This window comes from Labeo rohita, unplaced genomic scaffold (genome assembly GCF_022985175.1).
Source record: "Labeo rohita strain BAU-BD-2019 unplaced genomic scaffold, IGBB_LRoh.1.0 scaffold_485, whole genome shotgun sequence".
NCBI classification, from domain to species: Eukaryota; Metazoa; Chordata; class Actinopteri; order Cypriniformes; family Cyprinidae; genus Labeo; species Labeo rohita.
Genome location: NW_026129405.1, coordinates 1,978 through 14,431, shown reverse-complemented (window position 1 = coordinate 14,431; position 12,454 = coordinate 1,978). Strand labels below are relative to the sequence as shown.

General features: G+C 39.8%; 1 protein-coding gene across 1 annotated transcript; it reads right to left on the bottom strand.

Moving 5' to 3' along the window:
- Positions 1-10,917: 10,917 nt before the first annotated feature.
- On the bottom strand, positions 10,918-12,249 carry LOC127160871 (zinc finger protein 501; the record flags this gene model as incomplete). Its single annotated transcript, XM_051103515.1, has 1 exon — positions 10,918-12,249. A coding segment is annotated over one exon (1,020 nt), but the record flags the coding sequence as incomplete, so codon positions are not given.
- Between the last annotated feature and the right edge of the window lie 205 nt (positions 12,250-12,454).

Sequence of the window (12,454 nt, the reverse complement as noted above, 5' to 3'; positions counted from 1 at the left end):
TGGGCCATGTAAGGGCCGTAGCCCTTTACAGAACTCAGCCATATAAGAATATCATATAAGGTCCAAATATCAGCCACATCTGTTTTCATGATTTTCTCATTTTGGGTTATGGAACTGTTTTGGTTTAGTTCTGGCTAAAAAGATGTGGACCAGTTTTGGGCCAGCGAACAAATAATCTGGCCCACACTTTAGCTGTTGATATGGCCCAGATCTGGGCCGAAGGAAATTTGACTGTAGTGGTTCAATCTGAATTTTATGAACAGCGTATGCTGTTTTCTGTCATCTGTGTCTCACAGATACTGTGTTTCTGTTCATATCAAAACATAAATAAACAAAGACTCAGAGAGCTGACAGAGAACAGCGTGTGCTGTTTGCGTACAGGGGATACTATCCAAAATGGAGCAATGGTGACACAGAGGAGACAAATTATTGAATAAAGGCATTATTTTTGTTTTCTTTGCATACAAAAAGAATTATTGTAGCTTCGTAAAATTATGGTTGAACCACTGATGGCAGATGGACTATTTTGACAACATCTTTCATACTTTTCTGGGTCTTGACAGTGGTATTTACCTAGCAATCAATGGGACAGTCACAAACCTCCTGGTTTTCATCCAAAATATCTTAAATTGTGTTGCGAAGACAAATGAAGCTTTTACGGCTTTGATACGACATAGGGGTAAGTCATTAATGACAACATCTTCATTTTGGGGTGGAGTAACCCTTTAAGTTAAAACATCTCATTTGTATTTTGTTTTATTTGACAATGTTATGTTTGAATTAAAAGGGTCAGATAATGTTGCTAAAAAAAGTACATTATTTGTGCATTTGGTGTAATACAATGTGTTTATGCAGTTTAAGGTTAAAAAACATTATTTTCCACATACTGTACATTATTGTTGCCCCTACTCTGCCCCTCCTTTCTGAAACACATTGATTTTATCAAAGCTCATTGTTTGAAAAGCGCTGTGTCCATTGTGATTGGCTGATTACTTTTAAGCAATGTGACAGAAATGTTATCCCCCTCACCATGTTGGGATGCTGTGTCCCGGCGCGATGAGACAAAAACAATAAAAACAATTATAATTTGGAATTTTTTTTTGCATACAGTGGGGAGATAATAACTGATTAGAATAACTTTAAGGATCTAAAATGATTAGTGAGATTGTCTTCTCACCTGAAATCCTGACAGTATATGTGACTGAGGTCTTGACTTGATTTCTGTGAGTAACTTCACATCTCCACTCTCTGTTGTCATCTTCATTCAGGAGTGTTATAGTCAGAGTGATGATACAGTGTCCTGGAGCTGATTCCTGATATCTGGAGTCTGATATTGTCAGTTTAACATCAGTCTGATTCACCCAGAACAGCTGAATTCCCTCAGAATGGATCCAATCATCACAAGAGTCTCCAGTATATGAATGCAACTGACAGTAGAGAGTCACAGAGCTGCCTGCACTGATCTCAGTCTGTGAGGATGATGAAGAGACTGAAACACAAAATAACACACAAATCACACACTTCATCATGGGAGTTTAAAATTCTGTTTAAATTGACCACATAATCATAAAATTACCATGAAGAATATGCAGAAAAACGTGTGCATCAGCTCCATGTGGTCTGCCATTCACATATTGTCGGCAGCTGTAAAATCCATAATCTTCTTTTGTGATGTTCTTGATGTTCAGAGAGCAGTCAGACCCCAGACTCAGTCTCTCATGTCTCTCAATGTCTTTCTTTTTTTCCCTCCAGCAATCAGTTCAACTGCTGCTGAATTTCTGAATCTGTTATAGCTCCATGTAGTTGATTTGCAGTCATGAAGATGATTATTACAGGGCAGACGGACATTTTCACCAGAACTGATGAACACATGAGTCTCATTCACTCCACTGGTACCTGAAACACAAGAACATTTGAGTGATCATTATGTGTTATATTAATTAATGAAGATCAATGAACAAACCCCAGTGTCAGCAGGTCATTGTCAGTGTCAGATGTCAGTGGATTCAGGAATAAAACAGTATTTGCAAATGTGACTCTGAGACCAGAACATGAACGTCAGGAAAATAAAGCATGTTCAAATTTATTCCCAGACCAGCTCTAGTAAAACATTTTCTGTTTGTGTATATTTATATTGAACTCTTTAAAGAGCATGTAGAAATGTGTTTACCTGTGAGAAGTGAAGAGAGAATGATCAGTCCCAGCAGACACAAATGACACTTATCAGCCATGTTCTCTTTCTGTCAGTCTTTCTTTCCTTAACATCATCCTCTGCTCATCAGCTTCCTGTGTTCATCTCATAAAGAGCAGCATGAGTGTCCAGATTCACACCCATCAGTCTAAGGTGGGTTCAGAGATGATCACAGTAACATGTTTTCAAACCTCAACAGTGAGATCACAGCTCTGAAAATACTACAGGAAACATGTAATGTCTCACAAAGTGTTCGGTCCACAGCCACCATGCTCAATTAAAACCAGACAAAAGTTTTCATGATGAATACACAAACTAACAAAAGTCAAGTCACACTTTATTTATTTAGTGCAGTACAGATATAAAAAGGAAAATAATGATTCAGTGATGAAGATTTGCACACAGACAACAACATTGTCATAACAACCCCTTTTCACACAGCACCTCGGCTAAAAATGACTAAATGTGCTATATTGTGCATGCCAGGCCAGTAGTTGGTGATGTTTGAAAACGTAATATATACATGCACAAGATGTCACCAGTTTAATATTTTTTTTTTATTTATTTATTTTGTAGTTCACAGAGAAATGATAACAGTATTGTTTTCAAAAACTTGCACTTTGAAAACTCTTTTTTTAACTGTTGTGTACAGGAACAGCCAAAAAAAAGTGCATGAAAGGTTTTTTTTTTTTTTTTTTCTTTTTTTTTTTTTTTAGAAAATGGTGTCATGTCAACACCGCTTTAATGTTTGAGAATTCACACCCATCAGTCCAAACTGTGTTCAGAGATCATTAGTTTTGTGTGAGTTAAGATGTTCCCTTCTAAATTTCTTTAATAACCTGTGCGGTCAAACAAACTGAGTTCTCACAGTCAGCAATAACATGTTTACAAACCTCAACAGTGAGATCACCACCCTGAAAATACTGTGAAGTGAATTGACGTGTGACCAAGTATGGTGACGATACTCAGAATTTGCGCTCTGAATTTAACCAATCACAAGTGCACAGACATAGTAGTGAATAGTGAACACACACAGAGCAGTGGGCAGCCATTTTTGCTGCAACACCTGGGGAGCAGTTGGGGTTTTGGTGCCCAGAACACAAAGATAACAAAAGATAACCAGGGTTGAGAGGGGAAAGTGAGGGGAGAATGTGTGACTTTGACCACACTGGTTTTAGAGATGGAGAAAGCCAGAACTATACTTTCATTGGCATATTTTAGGAAATCTGTATCTCTGTTTGCAGTTGCTTGGACTGCAGTTAAGCTTAATATTTTTGGTCTTGGCAGAATAGATCTGCTACGCTGATGCTGTAGAGACTTGCTACTGCCAATTAATCCACACCATATACATGAAATAACCCCCATATAGCATACATGAATCACCCCAAAGCAGATCTATACAGGTGGAGCTGGGGAAGCTGAAGGGTTTCTGAAGCACACTGCTAAAGCAAGCACTAATCATATATTTAAAGGTTGAGCAGTGAGATTATTGGCTACCAATACAGGAGAAAACCAATCAGCTGTGCCATGTGATCATGATGTCATTATGTCAGAGTGAGAGTGAGTGACCTATCGGACTGCGCTATCTAGTTTCATGCAAGAACTTTGGATTTCATCCTGTCCCTCCAGGGGGGTATTCCAGAAAGCAGGCTATGTTACATACTTGGGTACATTTAAGGGTCAGTGGATAAACTCAGCATTCAGTTCCAAAAATGGAGGTAATTTCAGTGTATGTAAGTAGCCATGGCAACTTACTCTCTGAACATAACCTGCTCCAGAGTAGGTTGCGTGGACATGCATTCATGAGAGTAAGTTACCAGGACACACACACATGCACTGTAAAAAATAAAAAAACACAATTTGTTGAGTCAGCTTAAAATAATTTGTTACCCTGCTGCCTTAAAATATTAAGTTCAGTCAACTAAAATAAGATTAGTCAACTTGAAATGTTAATTTGTACCAAGTAACAACTTAGATATTTGTGTTTGCTAAACTTATCAGATGGGTAAGTAACCCAGCTGCCTTAAAATGTTGTTGTTGTTGTTAAAAGTTGATTCAACTCAAATATCTAAGTTGTCACTTTGTATAATTTAACATTTCAAGTTGAATAAACTTTTTTTGAGTTGACTGAACTTAAAAATTTAAGGCAGCCAGGTTACAAATTATTTTAAGTTTTCTCAACAAATTGTTTTTTACAGTGTGGCGGTGCTGACGCTGGCGCTGAGCCAGATCTGGCATTATGATGTTGACACATGCGCTGTGCCTTGTTTAAACGCGGACACGTGCTGTATGAATAACATTGAACTCTATTGATCTGGGTCATAGTCTCGTGAACACTCATCCACAAGTGACGCAGTAGAGACAAAAATGTGGACTGAAGTCATTATTTTTGTTTTCTTTATGCTATAAAAGTATTTTCGTAGCTTCGTAAAATTACAGTTGAACCAATGTCATCACATGGACTATTTTGTCGATCATCTTGGTACTTTTCTGGACCTTGAACGTGGTAGTACCCTTGCTGTCTATGGGAGGGTCAGAGAGCCTGTGGACTTGGAAAAATATCTTTGTCTTTTAATTGTGTTCCGAAGATGAACGAATGTCTTAGGGGTTTGGAATAACATGAGGGTGAGTAACTAAGGACAAAAATTTTTGGTAAAATAACCCTTTAATGCATTCAGGAAAAAAACTGACCTGTGGGTATGTCAGCTTCAAAAAGTGTTTCCATTACCCTTCAAGATTGAAATTCTGAATTGAAAATACACCTAATGGAAACACATAAATTTCACAAAAACTCCCATATACCGCAAAAAAGTTTTTACGCACATGTGAGGTGGTTTTTTAGGCAATTTAAAAAGGCATATTTGCTAAACTGCAATGGAAACAGCTTTTTCACATTTCAAGTCAAGTCAAGTCAAGCTTTATTGTCATTCTGCTACGTGTGGACATATAGTAGAACGAGATGTTGTGTCTCACAGGACCACAGTGCTGCATACTAGTTAAGCATAATATAAACATACAACAGTACACAAATAAGAAAAGCAATTACAGACTTATACAACGGTTAACCATTTGACTATACATATACTATAAATACTGTAACTATAATAAATAGTTGACTACACATACAAAACTGAGACAAAAACTTTTTGTCTCATCAAATACTGTACATGACATTTTACAAAAGAGCCATTTGTACATGAAATTGTGCAAAAGAGATATTTTGTGCATTAAATTGTGCAGAAGAGAGATTTTGAGGGAAGCAATGCATAGTGCGATGCACAAATAAACATATATAGTCTGATTGAGTCTTTGTAGCTGCAAGTGTTTATAGAAAGTGTCTAATGTACATAAGTGTGCTTTGTATAGCCACTCACCTGTGTGTAACACACTCAGAATTGCACTTTGAAAGATTGTCAGCAGTTTTAATGAGTTGGGGGGAGGAGGTTGAGTTTTTCATGGTTTCAGAGGGAGACAGGGAGATTGGAGTTAAGGACTCTCACAGCCTGGGGGAAGAAGCTGTTGAGAAATCTGACAGAGTGAGCTTTTATACCCCAGTATCTTCTACCTGATGGCAGGAGCTGGAAGAGATTGTGGGAGGGATGGGTGGGGTCCTTCACGATGCTGGAGGTCTTGTTAGAGCATCGTGCAAAGAAAATATCCAGGATGGAGGGGAGAGGGGCAAGCTGTGTTTACTGTCTGCTGTAGGGTCTTGCGGTCAGCAGCCCTGCAGTTCCTGTACCAGACAGTGATGCAGCTGGTCAGCACACTCTCAATGGTGCCCCTATAGAAAGTGGTGAGAATGGGTGGAGGGAGGCTTGCCCTTTTCAGCCAGTGGAGAAAGTGGAGGCGCTGTTGGCCCTTCTTGTTGAGCGATGTGACGTTGGTGGTCCAGGTGAGATCCTCTGTAATGTGCACCCCCAGGAATATAGTGCTGCTGACTCTCTCCACAGTTGAGCTGTCAATGGTCAGTGGGGGGTGGTCAACAGAGTTTCTTCTGAAGTCCATCACAACCTCTTTTGTCTTACCCATATTGAGGGACAGATTGTTAGAGCCACACCATTCAGCCAGCTGTGCCACTTCCTCTCTGTAGTGTGTTTCATCATTGTTGCTGATGAGACCTACCACAGTCGTGTCATCAGCAAACTTGATGATGTGGCTGGAGCTGAACTTGGCAGTGCAATCGTGGGTCAGCAGCGTGAAAAGCAGCGGGCTGAGGACACAGCCCTGTGGGGCACCTGTGCTCAGTGTGGTAGTGCTGGAGGTGTTGCGGCCGGCACAGACCGACTGAGGTCTACCAGTTAAGAAGTCCAGGATCCAATTACAGAGAGAGGTGTTTAGGCCCAACAGGTTTAGTTTGTGGATGAGCTGCTGAGAGATTATTGTGTTGAATGCTGAGCTGAAGTCAATGAACAGCATTCTAACATAAGAGTCTTTCTGTTTCAGGTGAGTGAGAGCTAGGTGGAGAGTGCTGGATATTGCATCGACTGTGGAGCGGTTTGGACGGGCCAGCGTGTTTGGGAGACTGGACTTGATGTGATGCATGACTAACCTCTCAAAGCACTTGATCATGATTGGGGTCAGTGCTATGGGACGATAGTCATTCAGACAGGACACAGGTGACTTCTTTGGAACTGGAATTATGGAGGTGGATTTGAGACACGTGGGGACGACTGCCTGGCTCAGCGAGGTGTTGAAGATGTCTGTTCGGACATCCATCAGCTGTGCAGCACAGTCTCTTAGTTCACAGCCAGGTATGTTGTCAGGACCCGCAGCCTTTCGTGGGTTTATTCTGGATAGGGTCTTCTTTACGTTGGCTGGAGAAAGACAGAGTACCTGGTCGTTTGGAGATGTGTGGAGTTTCTGTGGAGGAGTGTTGTTCTGTATCTCAAATCGTGAGTAGAAGTGGTTGAGTGCATCTGGCAGGGATGTGTCATTGCCACTGGCCTGTGGCAGGGGCTTGTAGTCAGTGATGGTCTGAATGGCTTGCCACAGGAACCGAGTGTCTTTACTGTTGCTGAAGTTATTGTTGATTTTCTGAGCATATTGATGTTTTGCCTTCTTGATGCCATGAGACAGATTGGCTTTTGCTGTTTTGAGAGCTGCCTTATCTCCTGATCTGAATGCTTCACTGACAGGATGATTTACAGGTCACATGGCATATGCAAAAAGTTATATGATCATTCTTCAATGTACTATAAACTCTCAATACGTAGCCGCTCTCAAGTATAAGGGGCTTTCCCTGATATTAATGCTTAGACTATGTACACTGCATGGATCTGCGGCGCTTAACGGCTCCGACACAGTCACTGGAGCTGATGTTTATACCAGCAGGGCTGCACACGTTTCTGAAGCAGCTGCCCATGCTGCTTCTGTAAAGATACATGCATACGCCTCTTTCGATTAAATAAAGCCAAAATCCCACCAAAATCTCTTGCCATAACTTATCGCGAGAGGAACAAATTAAGTTTTAGTTGCATAACATCAGTTAATGAAAATGCTGTCATTTCGCAATACTTTTTTATCAACATTTATAAAATATCACCAACGTTTTGCGCAAATCTGTAATGGAAAAGCACCTACTGACATGTTTCCAAATCTTTCTGAATTTCAGGATACAAACTGTATGGGAGTGGACTTTATCTTCAACACCATTACCAGTCACCTTGCTGAATGAACATTTCAGTCACTACTTATTAACATGGAGAAATATGACTGGGACTGAGATCGCTTTTCTTGTGATGTGATGGCCAGTGGCCTCAGCGAAAAGGCTGAAGATGAACTTCTGGAATTATCCAGTGATCGCACTCTCAGGATGAGACTGAATCAGAAGGGCCCAGCAGAAAATTTTGGACCATGGTTGAAAAGGAGTACAAGGAAGTTTTCTCTGTTGCCTTTCCCAACAACATATCTTTGTGAGACATCTTTCTCAGCCAAGATGGTAATAAATACAAAATACAGGGCCTGGCTTAATGTGTAAGATGAGAGTTTGCCTGACCCCAATAACACCCAAAATTGATAAGCTCTGCAAAGAAAAAGTAAAAAGAGATTGCTAAAACAATTTAGATTTCTGTTTAACCAAACTGCTGAGCTTCTGTCATTTTGCTACATCAAAATGTAAGAAGTTTAATGCACTTTTTGGCAAAATATATGTAAATTAACTTAAGTATTCATCTACTACTGTTCAGTATCCAATACTTTTGTTGCAGTTTTCAGGCAATATTACTTAACTGTTAAAACTGTTTTATAACAATTTGTCTTATTTTGTATATCATGGGCGTCGGAACCATTGAATGTGGGTGGGACAGAACCCACCCACTTTTGAAGACCAATGATATCGGACCTATCCACTTTTACCGTCTCTAATTCAGCGAATATGTCTGCGCACTTTTTAGAGCGCCATCAGTCAAATCCATTCCACATAACGAATGTGCTAATAGATCAAGCTCTATGCACACACGTATGAACAGGCAGCATCTGGGGTGGAGGAGTGGACGGAGCAGGCGCAGGTGCATCAGGCGCAATCATCAAACATATTTCAAAGGAAAGGGGCACCGCGGTCCTGACCGCATAGTTGTCTTTGGATGTGTTTAGAGAATATTTGCATTTATTCACATGCGATTTGATTAGCTACTGGTAGACTGTCATGATTTTGGCTAATACAGGATACTGCTGTATGATGCGCCTCAGAGAGAATTTAGAAGTGGGTATAGGCTATGCACAGCCGACTAATAAAGAAGTGGGTATACTTAGAGTACTTGGGTATACCCTGCATTACACCACTGCGTGTTAATTAAACCCCATTTTGTGTTTTCACTAGTTATTCGTGCCTGATGCACTCCTGAAACACAGTGAAAAGGCAGAAGAATAATTTCGGCAAAAGGCGGACGCGAACTCGGGTCGTTTGCATCAAAAAACACTAAAAAAAAATACACTTGCTTTACCCGTTACGCTGGTGGAACCATGTTTAAATTCGTCGTCTTTTGCAATGTTGTCACGTTAATCTTTTAGGGGGAGGACCCACCCACATTTATTTTGCTTCCGACGCCCAGATACATACATAGATACATAGATACATACATATAAACATATATATACAGCGGGGAAAATACGTATTTGACACATCAGCATTTTTATCAGTAAGGGGATTTCTAAGTGGGCTATTGACACAAAAATTCCACCAGATGTAGCCATCAAGCCAAATATTGAATTCATACAAAGAAATCAGAACATTTAAGTATACAAGTTGAGTCATAATAAGTAAAGTGAAATGACACAGGGAATAAGTATTGAACACATGAAGATAACAAGGTGCAAAATGGCATAGAAAGCCAGGAGATCACCTGAAATCTGTCAGTATTGAGAGAGAAACCCTGCCCCCTATCATTACCCAGGAGGCACACAGGAAAGACTTCATGATGGGTAAAAGCAAAGAACTCTCCCAAGATCTTCGTAATCTTATCGTTGAAAAGCATTCTGATGGGCGCATTTCCAGAATGCTGAATGTTCCTGTGAGCACTGTGGGGGCCATTATCCGGAAATGGAAAGAGCATCAGTTCACCATAAACTGGCCACGATCAGGTGCTCCACGTAAGATCCCTGTCTGAGGAGTCCAAAGAATAATCAGGAGAGTTCTCCAAGCACCAAGAACCACTCGGGCAGAACTTCAGGAAGACCTTGCATCAGCAGGTACTGTTGTTTCAAAGAAAACTATAAGCAATGCACTGAACCGCCATGGCATCCATGCACGCTCAACACGCAAGACTCTATTGCTGAGCAAAAAGCATGTTGAGGCTTGGTTAAAGTTTGTGAAACAGCATTTGGAGAAGCCTATGGATTATTGGGAGACTGTAGTATGATCAGATGAAAGCAAAATTGAACTTTTTGGCAGTCATTCTACACACCATGTTTGGAGAAGAAATGGCACTGCTCACCACCCCAAGAACACCATACCAACAGTTAAGTTTGGGGGTGGAAGCATCATGGTTTGGGGCTGCTTTTCAGCAAGGGGTACTGGCAGACTTCATATTATTGAAGGCAGGATGAATGGAGAAATGTACCAGGACATTCTGGATAAAAATCTGCTGCCATCTACCAGAAAGCTGAAAATGAAAACAGGGTGGACATTTCAGCAAGACAATGATCCCAAACACAAGGCCAAGGAAACAATGAAGTGGTTTCAAAGAAAGAAAATCAAGCTGCTTGAATGGCCCAGTCAATCACCTGACCTAAATCCCATAGAAAATCTATGGAGAGAACTGAAGATCAAAGTTCATAAAAGAGGCCCAAGGAACCTTCAAGATTTAAAGACCGTTTGTGTGGAAGAATGGGCCAGAATCACTCCTGAGCAATGCAGACGACTGGTCTCTCCATACAAGAGGCGTCTAGAAGCTGTAATCACCAACAAAGGCTTTTCTACAAAGTATTAAATAAAGTGTGTTCAATACTTATTCCCTGTGTCATTTCACTTTATTTATTATGACTCAACTTGTATACTTAAATGTTCTGATTTCTTTGTATGAATTCAATATTTGGCTTGATGGCTACATCTGGTGGAAATTTTGTGTCAATAGCCCACTTAGAAATCCCCATACTGATAAAAATGCTGATGTGTCAAATACTTATTTTCCCCGCTATATATATATATATATATATATATATATATATATATATGAATGAATGAATGAAAGGCAATAATCAGCAATATGCATTCACACAATAACTGTTATTTGAATAACTTTTTATTACAATTTGGATAACATTCCTAAACGTTCACACCTACAGCACACTTTATAGACATTGATGCACAAACATGGATATGTCCTACATGTCTAAAGTATAAAGAAGGAATAAAGCAGTCATTTAAACTCATTGACTTTGCTTAAACAACTGAAAAAAATAATCTGCAAGCACAAAACTGTAGTGAAATTTATTTACATCTCTCAATATAAAGGTTTTTGGAGGTTTAATAAAATGTTTATTTATAGCAGTAATTCTAGTTATTTCTAGTACATGCCTCAGGCTTGCCCACTATTGTCAACTTACTCATCAGAATCCTCGCTCTTACTGTACTTATTTTTCGTATGCCTGTGTAGAGCAGATGATTGACTGAAATGCTTCTCATCTGCAATGTGATATGGTTTCTCTCCAGTGTGGATCCTCTCGTGTCTTTTCAGATGTGATGAATTACTGAATCTCTTGTTACAGTGTGAACACTTAAAAGGTTTCTCTCCAGTGTGGATCCTATTGTGTGTTTTCAGATGTATTGACTGACAGAATCTCTTTTCGCAGTGTTCACACTTATAAGGTTTCACTCCAGTGTGGATCCTTTCATGTCTTTTTAGGTCTCCTGAATCACTGAATCTCTTGTTGCAGTGTGAACACTTGTAAGGTTTCTCTCCAGTGTGGATCCTCTCATGTGTTTTCAGATGTGTTGAATGATTGAATCTCTTGTCACAGTGTGAACACTTAAAAGGTTTTTCTCCAGTGTGAATCCTCTGGTGCTGTCTTAAACAGGTCGCTGTGGTAAAAGTCTTTTCACACTCACAGCACATGTACCCTTTCTCAACAGTATGTATTTTCAGATGTACTTGCAATTTTTGCGGACATGCAAAACCCTTTCCACACAAATGACACAAATGTGGTTTCTTTTTTGCATGAACTTTCATGTGCTGCTTCAGGACTGAAGCCCATAAAAACATTTTATCGCAATGATCACATGAGTACAGTTTTTCTCCAGTGTGGATGTTCATGTGCTCCTTAAGATTTGCTGATCGTGAGAACCTCTTCCCGCACTGATCACAAGTGAACGGTTTCTCTCCAGTATGAACTCTCATGTGAACATGAAGACCATATTTGCGTGTGAAACTCTTTCCACACTGACTGCAGGTGAAAGATGTATTGGCTCTTCTTTTCTTTGTATCTTTCTGTTTTATTTGAGAGCAACTCAAAGGTTTTTCTCGAGGTTTGACATGATTTTCCTCCTCAACTTTATTTGATTCTTCATTCTCCTCATGTTTTTCGATCAACTCTGAAATAAAAGTAAAAATAAAAGTAAATAAAATTCAGTAACTTGTTAAAAGCTGAGAAACGTGAACATAAAAGTGAACCCTGATGTAACAGTGCAGGCCTACAGACTAATATCTAAGAGCAGCACCACTAACTTTTACAGAGGGTGGTGCCAGAACAAGTTTTGGTAGCAGCTGGGGGCTGTTGTGAGGGATATCAAAAATAAAGATAATTTAATCATAAAATTACTGCTGATTT